The 18424-nt window shown below is 37.1% G+C and overlaps 1 protein-coding gene across 1 annotated transcript in view; it reads right to left on the bottom strand.

Annotated features, from left to right (window-relative positions):
* The window catches only part of cacna1ea (calcium voltage-gated channel subunit alpha1 Ea), a 177245-nt gene that overhangs the window by 43140 nt on the left and 115681 nt on the right, over positions 1–18424 (bottom strand). The window contains exons 18-23 of the mRNA XM_088927597.1: positions 13132–13815; positions 12496–12791; positions 7779–7887; positions 5839–5968; positions 1072–1131; positions 434–540 (exon numbers count right to left, since the gene is read on the bottom strand). Of these exons, the coding sequence (XP_088783723.1) occupies positions 434–540; positions 1072–1131; positions 5839–5968; positions 7779–7887; positions 12496–12791; positions 13132–13815 (1386 nt within the window). The remainder of the gene's footprint in view (positions 1–433; positions 541–1071; positions 1132–5838; positions 5969–7778; positions 7888–12495; positions 12792–13131; positions 13816–18424) is intronic.

The following is an 18424-nucleotide window of genomic DNA, read 5'->3' as shown; positions in this document are numbered from 1 at the left end:
ATTGAGGGTGAAGGAAAACTGTATGAGCTACACGTGTAGTTCAGTTTTCAAATTCTTCAGAAATGTCCTGGAGAAATGTCCAGAAATGTCCTGGAGCTCAGACTAGGGAAAACCACCTGGCATCTAAAAATGTGCTGTGATTTCTTGCAGAGGTGATTGAATGGCACATCATCTTATTCAGTGTTCCCTTGTATCTTTGTACATAACTACCTTATCAATTAAACTTTAATGAGTCAGAGTTGTAAATCATAGACCTGTTTTTTCAAGTTTTTGCCCATTATTTGAGTGCATTATGCAGTGCATAATCATATTAAAGTTGTTAAAGAGAAGAAACAAAAGCTACTGTAGATAAATGAATATAATACCTGAGCTTATTATATGTACGTATAGGGGTCAGGATTTTGGAAAGATGAGTTTTCCCCCACACACTCACGTTAAAGCGAAGGCGATCAGAGCTCCCACCACAACGATGAAATCAAGGATGTTCCAGAGATCCCGGAAGTATGACCCATCATGCAGGATCAAGCCTTGATCGATCATCTGCAAAATTCCGCAAAAGACTGAGGTGAGAGGGATTCTCCCAGAAAACAGATCTAATTTGACATGCTTTTGTAACTCAGTACGTTATAGATAGTGTAGGCACTTTTCAACTTTTACTTTGGCTCTTGTTCTTTTTATTCCGCCCACTCTACATTTTCAAATATGCCATTTATAAATGAATCAGACCTTATGGGTAAGACTAGAGATGAGGACTGACCTTGATTTCCTCTGAAATTTACAATGACGAGATACATGAGATGATTTCCTCTCGATGAGTAACACAGTATAGTTGCAAAGTTGAAAGCATGGATACCCAGACCAGTTATAAAGTCCCACTGATCACCAAGCAATTGTGTTTCTCTATATGCAATTTTAATTTTTGAGACCGATCTCTTATCAGCTTTATTTTATACTGCAGATTCAACCTCCCCAAGTACTGTACTGTAATAGTAGTAGGTTTATTTTGAACATGTAAATATACAATGAAGGAAAGTAGTTTAACAGATGGTGAAAGAAACAGGAAAGCCTCACCTTTATAATCATCTCAAATGTGAAGACTCCGGTGAAGACATAGTCAAAGTAACGTAGAACCTACAACAAATGTGAGCATAAAAACATAGGCACACACATTGCTATATTTGAATTAGAACAAAACTAAGACATGCAATGTTTAAAAAAAAAATAAGTTTTAGCTTCTTTTAAAGGCAAGTTTAATAAAACTGCAAAACCACACCAATTTTATTACCATTCTCTGATATGTGATTGCACTGTGATATTGTGATAATAAATTAAGGAACAGAGTTATATCCATAGTATTGTGAAAAAATCAGTATTGGATTTTAATAGGGTTTACAATTACAGCACATTAATCTCCCACAATAATTACATGGAATTAATAAATTAATATTAAATTATGTAAAGGGATAATGTATAGTAAATCATTCACTATATGGCCAATATACAGTATACATATGATGTACATACAGTATATAACATACAGTAGCAGAACAATTCTTGTTTTTTCTACTTAAAATTAATCTCTTTCTAGATTAAGATTTATTATATTTCTACTTGAGTGTATTAGACTGGGCTTCTTTCAGGATGTGAAAACATAAAAACTTCAAACTGTATAAAATAAAGTGCTAATATAGAATATAGTATACAGTACTAATATAGAATATAGAATATTTCATTTTTTTATTAATGCTTTATACTGTACCTCCTTACATCTTCCCTGATGGGCATTCAATTGTTTGCAATGGATAATGAGATGCACTCATTACTTATGTATTACTTAAGCTTTTTTGTACAGTATTATCATTGAATTTTATAATTCACTACATATGTAATTTTTGTTGCAGAGTATATACTGTATGAATATATTATAGGAACAAGTAAAGGTTCATTCCATACTAAAAAAGAGAAGAAAAGAAACACAAAGTTTTGGCTTTGGAGCATTTGTTAGGTGTCAATATTATATACTACTATATAATGTACATAAAGAACATTCTGTTTCAAAGACTGTAATAAAACAGTGGCAATACCCACCAAATTCTAAGTATTAACTCAATGTTTGAGGTGACATTTATTCGATAATTGCCTTAAAACAATAAAAAAGCATTGATTTTAACATACAAGTTTTCGGTTTCCATCATTTTAATAGTAAAGTTGAATATACTGTATTTTCCTTATTCCAATTTTCCTGCATTTTAAATTGCATTACTTGTTGGAGCCAATGTATGATTGCTTTGTACCAGGTCTTTATAGGTATGGCTGGACCATAAGAGTAATAATACCACACAATATGTGAGACCTCATGTACTGTGGGTAACATCCGCAAAGTCATTAAAGTGACAAATTCTATGACACAAGCCCTCAGAATGCACAGCTGATCAGTTTAAAAAATCCAGGGCAATTACAGTAGGCATTCATGCAGTGCTATTTATGCAGAAAAGATAGCTGAAGGTCATGTTCTACACTGAATTTCACCAGGGAAACTAGCACTTCCACTCAGCCACCACTGGATCAATGTATCTATTGCACTTGGTTGTCCGTGTTTAATTACACATTTTCTCTAATGAGGAAAATTCGATTAATAGCAAAGGAGTTGAAGTGCTTATGCATAACTGAAACACATTCTACCCTTCATGAAGCATCAATCTGATGATTCCCTTGTGCTTAAAACACTAAAGCCCAGAAAACATAATAAAACTTGGAAGGCTTGGAAAAAAAACAGATGACTTTGACAATATGTTTTTCATGTTCTACTTTGTTCATGTAACACAGCAGTAACAATAACTCATCTCTATTCGACAGCTTTCTCTTGTGTTTTACTTAAGAATCCACATAAGACTTTTACAAACATTACAGAGAACGTTACTGTATACTCTACTCAAGTATTACTAGCCATGTCTCCTGCGAAATGTATTAGACAGGCCACTTGTGGCAAATAACAAAACCCATTTGAGAAATAGAGCTTCTAACTGTCCTTTTACATCAGGAAAAGATGTAAGGGGTTAATATATTGGAAGCTTTACATCAAGGCACTTTTCCTGTATCTCATGGTGACTTCTGTTTCTGGACAAGTGTGAGTTTATCTTTGCATTTCATGATCATCATACTGTACATTCACACTAATTAATTTGGTATGGAAAAAGCCACACTGAATATTATTAGAAAAAAAAAACACCTCAGGTACTGTACAGGCAAGAGGGGACTCAAGAGATCCAAAAGGTAGGCTGATTTGTGATATATTTCTTCCATTTGCATCTTAGGGTCAAATTTAGATCATATTTTCAACACAAAGGACTAGGTTTGTTTCTAATTAATGTTTTATCATATTCTTTAGGGACCTCATCTGCCAAAATAGAATGTTTCTGTGTATAACATAGACAATTATAACATGTATAAGACTGGCCTGGAAATGTCCGATTTTTTTTGGGCCTGTTGGCATGTTGAACTCTTTGAAGACAGTACAGACAATTTAATTCAGGTTTATTATTTTTTATATGTTCATTTGTTTTGGGCCATCTTCCATCCATATGTATCAGTGTTATGTTCTTATGTTCTATGCCTGAACACATTCTTGATATTAAATCCTGTCCTGGGGATTTATTAGTGCTTAACATGATTGATCAAGTCAAAAACGTATCATTCATTGGAAAGCTTTCGCTGACTAAGTATTACGGTACAATTAATTTTTCACTTGCTTGCTTTGTACTTGCATTGAAACTGTACGTTTGAATTGTATGATTCATTCACCATTTTCTAAGTCTAGAAAATATTTTTACTGAGGGTTAACATCAAAAGCTTGATTGGAATATAGTAGAATTAGAAGTGAAAAAAAACTTAAAAACAGACATAGTGGCAATGATTTGGACTAAGTGTCAAAATGATAACAATTACCTTTCTCTTGCCTTTAATGAAAGAATCCTAGCTGGCTCAGCTTTTTAAGATTATTGTTGAGATGGGACTATGATAAGCAGGATGATTTTACTCACAAAAGCACCCAACATAAATCAGGCCACCATAAAGTCTCCAGTGATGAAACGCTCACATACTGTAGATGCCTCTCAGTCTGCAGCTCAAATAGGCAGGCATTTCTGGACTGCTAGAGTTCGCCTGTTAATCCACTGACAGGACCAGAGAGATCCACCAACGAGAAACATGACACATGGAGGTGCCACTACACTTGATGATGTCACAACCAGTCACCACCTGTGACAAGGTATCTTAAGTCTGTGTACAGCATTTTGTGATGCCCAACCAAAACACCTCGGCAACTTGACAGTGAGCTAATCGTGTGACTGTGACCACGACTGTTGGAACCACAACAGCACACAAGCTGAACTGAAATTATCTGCTGAGATATCAAGCGAAAACCAGAACTTGGCTCATGAATTCTTCTATTAAAAGATAAGTCTTGTGATGAGCTCCCAATTGCAATTTTGCCTAATCAGCAAAACAATATAGATGGACTTTTGCTGATCCTACTGAATATCAATAAATATTCAGCATAGAAGCTACAAAACACAGGTGAGTGAATTTCCTGAGTTTCTCCAAGCATCACTTTTGGCTGGTTTTCAAGCCCTAAGATCATGTACATAGCCCACATCACTGTGATACTAGCCACAGAACTTTTTCTGCTTCCTGTGCCACAGAGTACACAGATGAAAACTGAACAAGTTCTCTCTCCTCGCTGGACTAGTAAAACGCACCAAAACAAGCATTCTGCCTGGCCAAGCGTTCCCAATTCTGATGAGTATCCATTCAATTTTCATAATTTTACACTAAAATTTTCAGATAAAAGATTACTTCAGGAAAGAAATTAAACATTTACATATTTAACATTCTTTCACATGTTTGTCAATATTGATATTTTAGTAATTAGTTTTACTAAACTAACCTGAGTAATAGAGTCAGTGGATTTAACCACCCTGTATTATCAGTGCAATACCTGAGTGATGGATGAGCCATGCCAATCACGGTAGAGTAATTCATATATACATACTCCTGTATTGATTTTGACATGTTAAATAAATGTATTATTTAAGTTATATATTGTATTCTTTAAATCTGTGTGTATATATAGCTGTTTGTTCAGATTGGTTGATTTCTAGTAGTTATGAAATACTGTATTTACTGTCCCAATTTCTAAATAAGATATACCTGTCACGATCGTCATCCCACCTTGTATTATTTATTGTCATTACGTGCACCTGTCCCCTTCCCCTCTTATTATTTAAGCCTGGACATTCTGGTGTTCAGGGCTCAGCATTAGAAGACGGATGCCCGGAAGCCTGCCTACCAGCAGGTCCAGGAGTGGCCCGACAGCACAGGTTTCAACATGGTGTCCGGACCATCTGAATCCGGTGCTCGGAGCGCCTGGTCTCATTATGGTTTCAACTTCTGTGTCCCCATTCGATAGTTCCTGTTTTTAACTATTTTTCTCTTGGATGGATCTTCCGGTGACTGGACCGCATCCTGTTTTCCCTTATTGGACTTCCCTTGTTCAGACTCGTTCTCCTGCGCTCCCCCCATGCACCCGATCACTGTCTTCACTGCCCCCCTGTCTGTCATCCCGTCCATTCCTCGCCATGTCTTCCCTGATGCCCTTCTCCAGTCACTTCCGGATTATACCGCCCCTCATAGGGTCTTAAACTACACACTCCACGGGAGTCTGATTCAGCTCCTGTGACAATACCTACACATTTTCACTTCAAAAGCAGAAGAAAGAAGTCCAGTGCACACACCCCAAAACTAACCAAAAACAGAAAATAAGAAAATTAAAATCCTCACTTTGTTCCATTCGGAGTTGGTAGAGACAGGGTCTTCTGCAGCCAGAGCTATGCTGCTTGCTGCGATTACTAACAGGATGCACATCTCAAAATACCGCAGGTTCACAACATAGTGACAGGCTTTTCTTATTCTTTGGAGAAAAGGAAGAAACAAAGGAAAAGGCTGCATTAGGAGTTGATACATGAACTACGGCAGAAGGAAAACAGATCAATTTTACAAAGATGGGCCAACTGTATTCTTTGTTGGTGGTGTTTGTCTGTTTGTGTTGAACTCTGCCAAAAAACAAATTTCCCCCAAGGGATAATAAACCTAAAAAAGTTAAAAATGAATTTAAAATTGAATTAAATGAAAAACCATGGAAATCAGTAGAAAGGGTGTAGCAGTTATCTCCTGTAGATTTCACCTTCTTTATATAGAAATTTAATGGAAAGTACTGTATACTGTATAAAAATATTCAAAGATACTTTCTTGTTATCATCTAATGGTACAGTACATAGTGTAAATGCATCTTTTTTGGTTGTTTGTGGTAATTCAATAGAGGATCTCATCCATTTCGTGCAAGAAGACAGGGTTTCAGCCTTGACTGCCTGGCTGGTACATGTATGTGATTCAGCTCTCAACCCCTTGTATAAAGAATTGCATTCTATTCTCAATTTTTAAATGTGCTTCATCTTGATTTTGTATACCTACAATAAATCAGGTCTACAGATAGTCTATTCAAGACTAAAATGATTCAATTCCTTTAGCTTGTCATTGCAGGTTGTCTTTAAGAGAAGAGAATGCATCATCTCTGGACTGATTTCCTATACAGTATATCTTAACATTCTGTTAACGTTCTCCATCATGTTCTCCACCCTGTCTAGAAGATCAACATAAACACTGAAGACTTTCAATATAGCTGTTTAGTTTTCAAAAATAATGTTCTTGTTTATGGCATTGAGATTCTTGTCTTAACCACACTGCAATTGGAATGAGCTCCTGCCCTTTGTCACTTGATTAACTGGTGAAAGACAACTGATCGTGCACAACAGAGGAGCATCTGATGACCATGAGCATAAAAAAGTTTAAAAAATGTAAAAAAAGAGAAAGAGATTGTGTGTTGGAGCTGGTAAGCAGCTTACTGTAGCTGCCCAGTTATAGCTGTAGAAAGGGCCGAAAGAAGTCTTGCTAAAACCGAAAGAAGACTTTTTAGGCTTTTGCCATGTTCCGTTGTTTAAATATTAACGCATCCTGATTCCTATTTACACCTGTGTTGAAGTGACATTTTTTAATGTGCAAAGATTCAAGCACTCTACCTGAAATGGGGATGTATCACATGGTTTATGCAATTTACATATTCAAAATCCTCAAAGGTGTTAACAAAGCCAACCACACAGGCATTTTCAGGATTAACAGTAAAAGACATAACAGAGACGAGATGAGTAGGAAGAGTAGATGTGGAAGTGCCGTTCAAACTGAGAATAAGATGAAGTTCTTTACACAAAGGAAAGTCAGGAACAAGTAGTACATTACAGTGATGTTCAGACCTTTAGAGAATTAAACAATGTGGCTCAGAAAAAAAAAAGTTTGAGCTTAGTTTAAATAAAAAGGATAGAGTGTGGGTAAAGAGTGAGCAGTAAATACCAAATTTTAATTTATGTGAGAAAAAATGACTACTGCTCCTTAAATTCAACATTTAATTCAACATTTTGTGTTGGGCCATTTGCCTTGGTTCTCACATTACAGTGGCATGCAAACAGAAATCAAGGAGAGAGAAAAGAAGAGTAAAATGACTGTGACAGGAAAAAAAAGAGTTCGATCTTGTTACCTAGACTATATTTTTGTTTATCTGTTGACGTGATAAGCACAACTAAGGAGGGCAGAGAATCAGAATATTGAGATGCAGCTGTGGGACCAGATGATACAGGCAAGAAAATAAGAGTGTGTGAGCATAGTCTTACGGGTTGGAAGCCTTGAAGATGAACATGCTGTCAGGGTTTGCCGGCTTTGGACCAGTACAGCCGTCCTCTTCTTTCTCAGTCTTTGCTGCTTCAACATCTTTACTGTTGGCTGAAATGGTGAACACAGCACAGTTACCATGACAACCCCTGTCCAATCAGCACTCACCTGGTAACCCTTGGAAATATCCCAATTTAAGGTTTATTTATATAAATAAACCTTAAATTCCAAGAAAATGTTACAGTATCTTCTCTACACCATCCAGGTGTCACACTTAACATAACAGTAATTAATTTCAAAACCATACCAGGTGAAAAAACAACTGTTTTCTCCAGAGTGAAATTTGTTCAGGTTTTACTGAAAGTCTTTTGTGAAAATGTAAACATTCCAATCTACAAATGCAATTCAAAATTCAATTATACATGGAATTTCATTCAGATTTCACAGAAAATGTGGAGCAAATTTTGCACCAAAGCAAAAAATAGTTGTATTTTTTTTGTGTGTAAAAGTGTGTGTAAAAAGTGTGTACTTTCAGTACCACATGCCCTTTCTTCCCACTGCGAGTGACTGACCACACCTTAATCTCCCTGGCATTCTAGTCATAGTCACAGGGATCACTGACTTATAGATGTAAACTAAATTGTATAATAGCTGTATAATTGTAGAATAACTGAAATAAAAGCTATACTTGCAGTGGGTAGCAGCCCATCTTTACTGTCCCTAACCTCATCGATGTACTTTATATGAAAGGAAGAGGAAAATAACAGTTAAGATGGGTATGTTATCTCTGCTCTAAAAGGATCAGTCATGTACTGTTTAACTGTATTTAAGAAGCCTTAAACAATAATTGAAACATAGGACCAGTAACATCACAGATGCTGAAGGTTGTCCTTTATTCCTCCTTCTATGTACTGTAGTGTTCTTTTGGCAATTTTCTGCCTTATCCCTCTTAGATAACATCAAGGATGCAATTGCTTTGAAATAATGCCATAATTTTCAGTGATAGTAAGATGATGGTATTCCAGATTGTGACTGTTATGTGCAGAATACATCTCTATACAGTACATACTGTATGAGTAATACCACAATTGTCACCTAATGAAAAATTTCCAAGACGTGCAAAGGGAATATAAAGAAAGAAGTTCAGATGGAGAAATAACGTGATCTGAAAGGGATAAATATACAGTATTTCTGGAGAAGACATCAGTTTTTATTAGAGGATTTTAAATCCACCATGCATGAAAGCTACTTTATAGATATTTGCAATTTTAATCAATGAACTACTTTGTTGTATAAAACACCATTTCAACCAATAAAAGCAAAATTACAAATTTAATATTTTATTTTGGCTGCATATTCACTAATGTATGTAAAATCCATTTCACATAAAAACATTCTTGTAGCCTAAGTCTTATTCCACATTTCCTCAGTTGTGTATCTTCTATTACATGTGCTCTGTCTGGAATAAGCACTGCTCTGTGTTTGCAACGAGCTTAGTCTCAACTGAATAGTGTTCAACTGAAGTTAAAGGTGTTAGTACTATGAACAAGCGCCATACAATTACAATGCAACACTATAATTTTACACTTTTACAGTACAGTGTACTGTAATAATGATACAGTAATAGTGTAATTCTGTATTATTACAGTAGTGTAATAATAATGTGCAAACACTTTTTATAGAACTTATGGACATTTTGGCCTATTAAGGTTATCTGGAATGTAATAGTTGCTTAAGTTGGAGAGTTCCTATACTGAATATGTTTGCTTTGATTTTATATTTTCAAAGAAATGCTGTTTGTCACTTTAATTTATTTTGTGGCAGCCTCCACTATTTACACATACTGTAAATAGCTTTCCTGTGTGAGAGGAACACTACATTTAAATAGTTAATTAGAAAAGTTAATTGTCCTTTTTTGAGAAAACACATTATCCAGTAATTTTAATAAAAAATTAAAATACTGTATACAGTATATAAAAACAACTATCACAGAGCATAAATTTGTATTTTTAATTCTGATAATTACTAACCTTAGCATTATGCTGAACAAATCTGTAAAGTAACAAAAAAAGGAAACTACCAATTTCTAATATGTAGGATTTGTTTGTGAATCCAGGAATTATTTAAGTTGAAATGTATATATTAAGAAACAAAATATATGAATTAGGAAATCAGCCTGATTAATTCCATACCGACCCTTATAGGTTGAGTCTGTTTTCTTTGTAGTTCTGGCTAAAGATAAAGCACATTTTATTATTAATAAAATGTATAAGAATGAATAATAAAAATGACTACCTATACAGTAAATGTACATTTCATTCAGCAATTTATTTTTAGGGGATTTACAGGATTATTTAATTTATGTCTGGAGTTAGCATTTAATTTTAATACATTATTGCTAAAATCATATTAGAACCAGCTGGACAGCTTTTAACCCAACAAATTAACTTCTCCTAGTATTTGAAATGGGCAGACAAGCGGCTGCTAACTCATATTCCAAAGGGTGCTTTATCCCTATTTTTAACAAAACAAAAGCCTGAACTAGAAAAAAACACAACAAACTCTTGAAAATCCACAGTACTCCTCTGAAAAAACTCAGTTTATGACAGGGCTCTTGTAAGCCTGCAGGTTAGCGTGGGACTTAGAGAGAGTGAGTAATGGAGGGCTCTCAGTGGTTGAAGAGTTCTCAATGTGGGCTGAACAAGCACAAAAAGACTCAAACAGGGGATAAGCTGCCCACTGTCCTGAATCTCTCTCCCTACAAGCACCATACTGGCTCTGTGTAGCTTTAACTACCCTAACCACAAACATACAGGATTGTATCAGAAGAAGCCCAGTGACATAAACTGATGAACTATTTTCTGAGTGAAGAGAGAATTGCTTGAGGTCAGAACAACTGCCATGTCCAGATTTTTTCCGGAGGAATCCCTCATTTGGTCATACTAAAGAATGGCAATGTAATTTGGATTGCCTCTGCCATTCTATCAGATGCTTTTATTTTTTTAGGTTATATACAGTAGGTGCCAGTCTTGTAGCCGATTATTTTGTATCTTGAAATCAAAACTGATCACTTTCCAACTCAATGCTTATGATATCTCCATGATCTCCATGATGTCTAGAATACTTTTGGCATTACTGGAACGTTTTTCATTCTGAACTCTTATTTTTGGAACAACTGAGTGGTTTTCTGCAAATTCTCTTCTGCCTCTATAAAACTAGTATGAGTCTCCACACAGAAAAGTACTGTTCAGGTTGCACAAACATTTCTACACCACTGTCACAGTTCTGTATGGGTTCCCACCATGGATCAAACTAAGGCACCAGCCAGTGTTGGAATTTCAGCCTTTATGTTTTTCTGCTTGGTGTTGTCTCCTTTCAAAGGATGCTTGTTTTACTACAGTATGATAGAACTCATCATGTCCTCTGCTGTAGATAATGGCTCAGACAAAGACTTGTGAAACTTAAATATTTTTACTGTCTTATTTACTGCCTTCCTTGTGGGTCTAGAGTATATTTGTACTGTATGTAACTGCTATTTGCTTGGAGAGCTAGTAGAGCCAGGAACTTCTGAAATTCAATGGAGGAAGTAGACTCTACACATTCTGGTACCTGTTACAGGGTGGGAGACCTTGAAGTGTGCAGCTAGACTCCAGGAGAAATCCAGAGAGTCTGAGAAGTACACGTGATCAAGAGCTGGAAGAGAACAAGCAACTGACCAGGCAGAGGTGTGTGTTTATCTTTTCAGTGTTTTGGTAAAACTTATAATTAGCTCAGTGGTCTTGTTGATAGTTAGGGACTCCAAGAAGATGAGTCAGAGCTTCAAAGAAGGATCTATGAATTGTTTTTAATATGCTTGGTTATGTTCTACACTGTTCTACACTGCAAATACAAGCACTATATGACTGGTTGGGGTTGTTTACTGAGATGCAGCCTAAGTAAAATTACCCATGACACTACTCTACCAGATGTGATGTTGCATATGGTGGAGGATGTGGGCAACAGCTTGAGCAGTCATTGTGTAGCATGGTTACAGAAATTGCCACAGCAATTGAAAGAAAAAGGAGCCAAAACTCAAGTCCTTTAATTCTGCCTGGCTGCACTTCCCAGGTTCTGTTCCCTTGCTTAGGTTGCAGTTGTGGAGGAGGTGGAATCAACCTCCTCCCATAAGGTTCATAAGGTGTCACACACTTGCTGTTATATGGTCACCTAGCGAAATAACAGTAGGTTCTAGACTGATCAGGTGATGGTGTGCAGCTGATCATCCTCCACAGGCCTCTGGGGGACATAGTGGGGAGAAAAATCCTCCAATTTGCTCCCCTCCTGCTGTGTTGCCACAATATAGATAAGTCTTGAAGATATCTGACCATTCATTCTTTAATTTTCTAACGGCTTCTTCAAAATCAGGGAACCACGGCTAGTGAAAGCAATAATACAAATAATAAAAGCAATATTTTTGTAGGCATTCTAATTGACTAAGATAATCAAAGTTTTAAAATATCAAGTGGTGCATTGAGCCTGTTAACTGTTATGTTTATTATTTTTACTAACAAATGGTAGTATGATTTTCCACAGTCTATGATCACCAACTGCTTTACCAACAAAATGGCTGATGTGGACACTGTGATGCCACAGTCATCAAATTGATTAAACTCACTCACATTTCCACTATACATTTTAGAAGTCAGCTCAGTCACACCACTAGCTTGAGTTTGTCTATACCTGCTATAGGAGTCAGCTCCAATGGAGACTGGACGCCGGTCACCTCAATGACAATGCTGGCATTTAGTGAAGGCTTGTCTTGGTTCAACAAGGCAGGATTAGTTTCAGATTCGCTCATTCCCACGGTGTTGGGGGGGTCTTCCCCACCAGTCTCAGGTTTCATTGTGGTGTCTTTAGAGGGCTGGAGAGGGGGGTTGTCACTCTTCAAAGCCTCATTAACACCTTGTTCCTCCATTTTGGGCGAGTTTGTCACAGGCTTGGTTTCGGTTGGCTCGGGGGCAGTTTCATTTAACCTACTGGGATACAGGAAATTGAATTGAAAGAGAGATTAAGTTATGTTTGCTAATTGAAATTGTACTCTGCATTTAATATAGTAAAGTATTATAATTTGTTGGCTTTCCAATTGCAGTGCATATGCTTTTTGTGCCGTGCAGTTCACTTCAAGGCACATTGTCTAGCCTCTATATCTCAAGGTGTACTTTGGAAGAATAACAGAATATATACTGTATGTACCTGTATATGCAGTCAAAGACAGAAGTAAATATGAACTCAGGAGGAAGTAAAAAAATACACTTCTTGTTGGTTCCTGGGACTCCTCACATCAAATCAACCAAGAAATAAATTTGCTTTCCTTACCTTTGCTCACCCTCACACTCTGTTTTGCCATTCTCCCCATTCTTTGCCTCTCCCAAATCTCGCTCCGGCTCCTCCAGCCTCCTCTCCCGACTGACGGAACGGCTGCCCTCGCTGTGGGGTGAGTCCTTGCCCTTCCCTTCCATTCGCTCTCGGTGACGGTGTCTGCTGCTCCTGCGAGCCCTCGCCCCCTCTTCCGTGGCTGTCCCCTCTCCTAGCGCCATGCGGTTCCGGCGGGTCGAACGATGGCTCCTCTCTCCGTTCGCTCTCGGGCTCTGTCGGCCTTCCTTGGGGGGCTGGCAGTGGTTAGTGATTCCTAGCTTCTCCTCGGGGCCTGGAAGGGGCTCTGGCTCAGGGATTGGGGGTTCAGGGATCCGTCTCAGGCTGTCTGTGGCTATGGGTTTCCTATGTCTTGGGCAGCTGGCTGACCTCTCCAGATCTTCACCGGGATTGCTGAAAAGAATCTCCCGGCTAGACATCTGCCTTCGCCTCCTCAGCTGACTGGTTCTTTGCTCCCATACTGACATGGTCATTCTCCTTCTCCTTTCTCTCCTGGACATAAAATAGTTAGGGGGATTCAGCGCCTGGGCGTCGGGCAGAGCTTCTAGATTCCCAACGGCCTCGATCTTAAAGGTGTGTCTACTTCTGTGGATTGCTCTTTTCCTATACAGAAAGGGCCTTTTTCTCCTGGTGGAACAATGGGAATAAAATTGAAGTTAATAACAGCAGGAGAGAATCACTACAAGACATATAATTTATTCTAATTATTTTCAACGTCATAAAACACAAGTAATACACTCTAAGACCCGTTTTCAAGTGTTTTGTTTATGGTCCAGTACAAAATGTTTGAAACGTAAGCCACTGTTAGTGCTGTTATATGAATAAATATAGATTTTAACATATTTAGTTGTAGATGTTCTTAGTGTATGGCATCTTATACATGTATGCATTTCTATTGTCTAGTACAGAAAGAAATGTACTGGAGTGGAAAAAACAAAAATCCTGAAAACCAATTTACAGTTCTGATTTTCAAAGCTTGGTAAATTATGTTAAAAGAATACCCATCTAACAAATAAAAAAATGCTAGAGAAAAGTATTAAAGAAACACATCAAAATGCAAGTTAAACATAACAAAAATAATAGTTAAAATGGAGAAATGCAGAAAGCACTGTAACAGAAGCTGTGGGGGGATACAAATACAGGTTTAAAGTTTAGATAATTAAAAAAAGAGAGAAAAGAAAATACATTTACCGAGTTAAGAAAATCAGGCAGGCTGTGTTGTAATTAAAATGAACATACAGCTTTACTTACTCGTACTTGCACTCTTGTGTGGTCCGTGTAATCAATGAGCGATTGGTTGAAAACAAGACATTAGTGTTGTTGTGAACAGAGACAAAACAGCCCCAGTGACACAGTCCAAAAGGAAACAACCTTTCTTTCTAAAAATTAGGCCATAGTCAAGGGCCATGGAGTGTGCTATCCACTCACAAAGATTTAAATGGTATACTGGATTAAGGGCCTCCAATTCTTCAGGCCTTAATGACATGTTTTGTTGTTTGTTTCATAAAAGTCAACGTTTGTTTTGTAGTTACAAAGAAAAAATAACATTCAATGCTTTAATAATACCTTATCGGTTATTACAGTTATTACTAGCTTACAAGTGAAAGAGTATGGTTAACAAGACATTATAGTTCTTCGGGAGTAAACACCCATGAATTGAACACATTTTTCTACAGGCATTTTTATTTAGGATACACAAATATCTTAAAGAGGTAGTGTATCACATGAGGTCTAAACACGGCATAGAAAATCTGGTGAGAAAGCTCTAAAAACCAGAAGTTTGAAACATTTTAAATATTTTATATTAAAATAGTGAAAATTCTGAAATATTGGGTATTTTTTTGTTTTGTTTATAACGTTCTTCCATCTTTACAGCCTGCGCTTTGGTTAAGGTTACATTCTATGTAAGACTAAAGCTATTTAAAGTATAGTCCTATTGCTATAATGTTTTAGAAGATATAAGGACTATAAGTATGTTAAAACACATTGGTCTGTATCACTGGGAAGGCAAAGAGCCACATGACAACAAGATGGAAGCAATATCAGATCAGAACAAAAGATATAACATCAATAGGTGCAACATATAAAATCTATATAGTTATACAGACATGAAATCTTAATCTAATATGCTTTTGGAATGTTAGACTGTCAGATATGGAACAGGGATAAAACAAATGTAGGTGATGCCCATTATCCAAACATAAAGCACCAGCCAATATCCCTTATAAAGAGCTGTGGTAATTTACAGATTCATGTTTACAAGGGAACATACGTATTTTGTTCATGCTGGTCACTTTCATGCACTGTGATTTATCAGGGTAAATCATGGCTTCAGACATGCTGCACTTTGTCTTCTCTGTGCTTTAACATGCGATTTTAGTTTTATTTTTCACCATGCTACATGTGCACTCTTCTCTTGGCTTAGACCATCATGTACCACAGCCTTCTTTTCTAAGAGATATCAGAGTCAGAGAGATATTAAGTTATAGTAAGTAAAGTTGTTTTTGTATGGCCAATAATAAGTAGGTTAAGTTAAAAATCACAGATTCAGATTTTACAGTAGAAACTGTTCAATGCTGCAGAATGGACATGGGCTTCACATGAAGGTGGATAACTAAATCTCCTGCAGGAGTTTCCTACAAGAACCTGAAATGCATGTGGTTGGGATCATGGACAATCTGTCCAGCTAATTGCAGGTGTGTTAATATTAAATATTGCAAGGTCAACCAAGGCTAGTGCTGAGACTTTATAACTATGGAGCACACTTAATGTGTCAAAAATCTTTAAAACCACCATCTTGTTTACCACAAGCAACCCTGCTTTTTCAGATACAGTACATTAGCTAAGACAGAAATATAGTGTAAGTTACAGTACAGTGGATAGCTGTCACATAATACAATTTCATTCTCACTCATAATTGAATAGTCACAGAATTTCACTATTAAAGCTACATATAAGCATTGAGGAAGTACTTCAAAGTTTACCCTGATACGTTTTCAGTTATTTTGCAGTTCACCATGCTCATGCAATGGTTACATGTGCTACTGTATATCCAGACTTTCAGGTATTCAGCGTGCGAGACTATCTGACCATGCTAGCCCATGCTCCACCATGCTTCTATTGCATTTTTTCCTTCATTTTTCATTGTACAGTATATCATGGTAAACTTTTTCTGAAGAGCACCCTTTAGGAAGCCAAGGCCATCAGAAGTGCTGTGCAGTTTTAGCTGCATCCCCCATTTGAGCATATGAAAGCAGAAGACGCCTGTACTGTACTGTGCTGCTCAGAAGACAAAAAGACAGACGTGGTGCCTTAAAACACTTTCATTGGAGCCAGAGGACAGCTGAGAGCATCAGTGCTGACCAACTGTTTTTTGTAAGAACATTTCTTGTAGGATCTCTCAGGAAAATTCAAGTTAGTGACAGCAGGGATGCCCAAACTACAGTTCATTCACAAAGTAAATACAGTACATTCACCAGAGAAATATTCTCCAGATAAAACATACAACAATTTCTTTCAACATTGATTTGACAATTTAGATGTCACTTTAAGAACAAATGACCTCATATTAAGATGATTTTTTTTCAGGTAGTCTGCAATATTTATTTAAGTTTGTGCTTTTAATCTAAAAATTAATCAAACGTCACACAGCTTCAAGGTCTTGGTCTCGGTTTCCTCCGACCTTGCCAGAGACATGCAGGCTGGGTTTGACTAGGAACACTAAATTGTCCCTTTCTCTATGGCCCAGTAATGAACTGGCTTCCAATAATGGTATAGAACAGTTGTCATCTCTTGACCTCTGCCATGTGCCCTATTCTTTCCAAACAGATTTCAACTTGTTTACCAGGATCAGTGGCTGATGGGGATTATGTTTGAGGACTCGATGAGGACTGTTGAATGACATCCGCCGTTGACTAAAATATACAGAGAATGCCTGCCAATCTTTATCCAAGCAAGCCCCAAGAGCCTGCTGAGCTGATGGATGAGTCTGAGAATGATCTTATATTAATCTATGAAGCTAGAGCAGGAAGTTAATGCAATGACAGCAAATTGATGCCTAAGTGTTGGTACAAATTTCTGTGATCAAAGCAGAGGCACTTGTACAATTTTACTAGATAAAACTCTGTCAAAACTAAGTAACTGTGTGCTATGCTTTTGGTCTTCTTTGCCTTCCTCCATTTTATTTACAGGTTTGAGGTGCTAGACAACTAGGTCCTGAATATCCACCATGAAAATACACCGGTGACAGACATATCTTAAAAGCATTTTGTTAGCTCATTTTAACCTCCTATTTTTAGGACAGCACAACCATGACTGGAAGTGTTTAATCAACCTATAGTACCATAAATAAATAAATGTACTTCCATACAGTGACATGTACGACTAGGTAGATGTAACATTTGATTGATCCTTTATGGATTTATTGCAAAGAGATGGTTGCTTTTAAAACATGGATAGCAACTAAGTAATACTTGCATTGTTATACAGACCAAACATTTGTTTTCTAACTGAAGCATATATAGAATGTTAACTTTCAGAAATTCCAGCTTGTCTTCAATTTCCCATTTCCTGCTGGCGCCTGGGAAACAGTCTCTATGACTACCAGTTAGATTCTTTCTCCAGCAAGGCACTGGGAAGTCTGCCGGTAGCCATGGAGACATGTCAATTTTAAAGCTGTTCAGAGTAAATTATACAGGATAAACACAAAAAACATCAGTGAAGATGCACTGCCTCTTGAGTTAAGTATTTGCATTTTGTTTGAAACCGATCTACCAGAAGAAAAGCCATTTTAAAAATAAAAATAAAGATGACAGACTAAGCCCTTTCTGATTCTAAGTACAGCAGCAGATTTTCAAAACTACACATCCATCCCTCCGATTCATGTCCATAATATCTTTCTGTATACTTTTGATCCAAAGAACAACAAATACAGACAAGGATCCTGTTAAGCCATACTAAGCATATTTGAGTTCATGCCTTCTAATTTCTGCTGAAAAGAAGCCAGGCCAGTTGTTTGGGCATCCCTGTTTGGGGGGATGTGTGAGAGGAATTAGAAAGGAGGGAAGGGTGAGGGTTTGTGCCACAGGGTTTCACAAAACGACCTTTGAACCATACCCTAAACCCACAATTCCTAAGTCTTGACTTGTTAACACTGCCTTATTTCATCTGCCTGAAACAATTTGGTTTCCATTTCTCATCAAAGTTCTTCTCAAGAACAATCCAAGCTAAAAAGTGT

Source organism: Atractosteus spatula, chromosome 11 (assembly GCF_055471065.1).
Source record: "Atractosteus spatula isolate fAtrSpa1 chromosome 11, fAtrSpa1.hap1, whole genome shotgun sequence".
In the NCBI taxonomy this organism is placed as follows: Eukaryota; Metazoa; Chordata; class Actinopteri; order Semionotiformes; family Lepisosteidae; genus Atractosteus; species Atractosteus spatula.
This window is presented reverse-complemented; position numbering and strand designations above follow the sequence as displayed.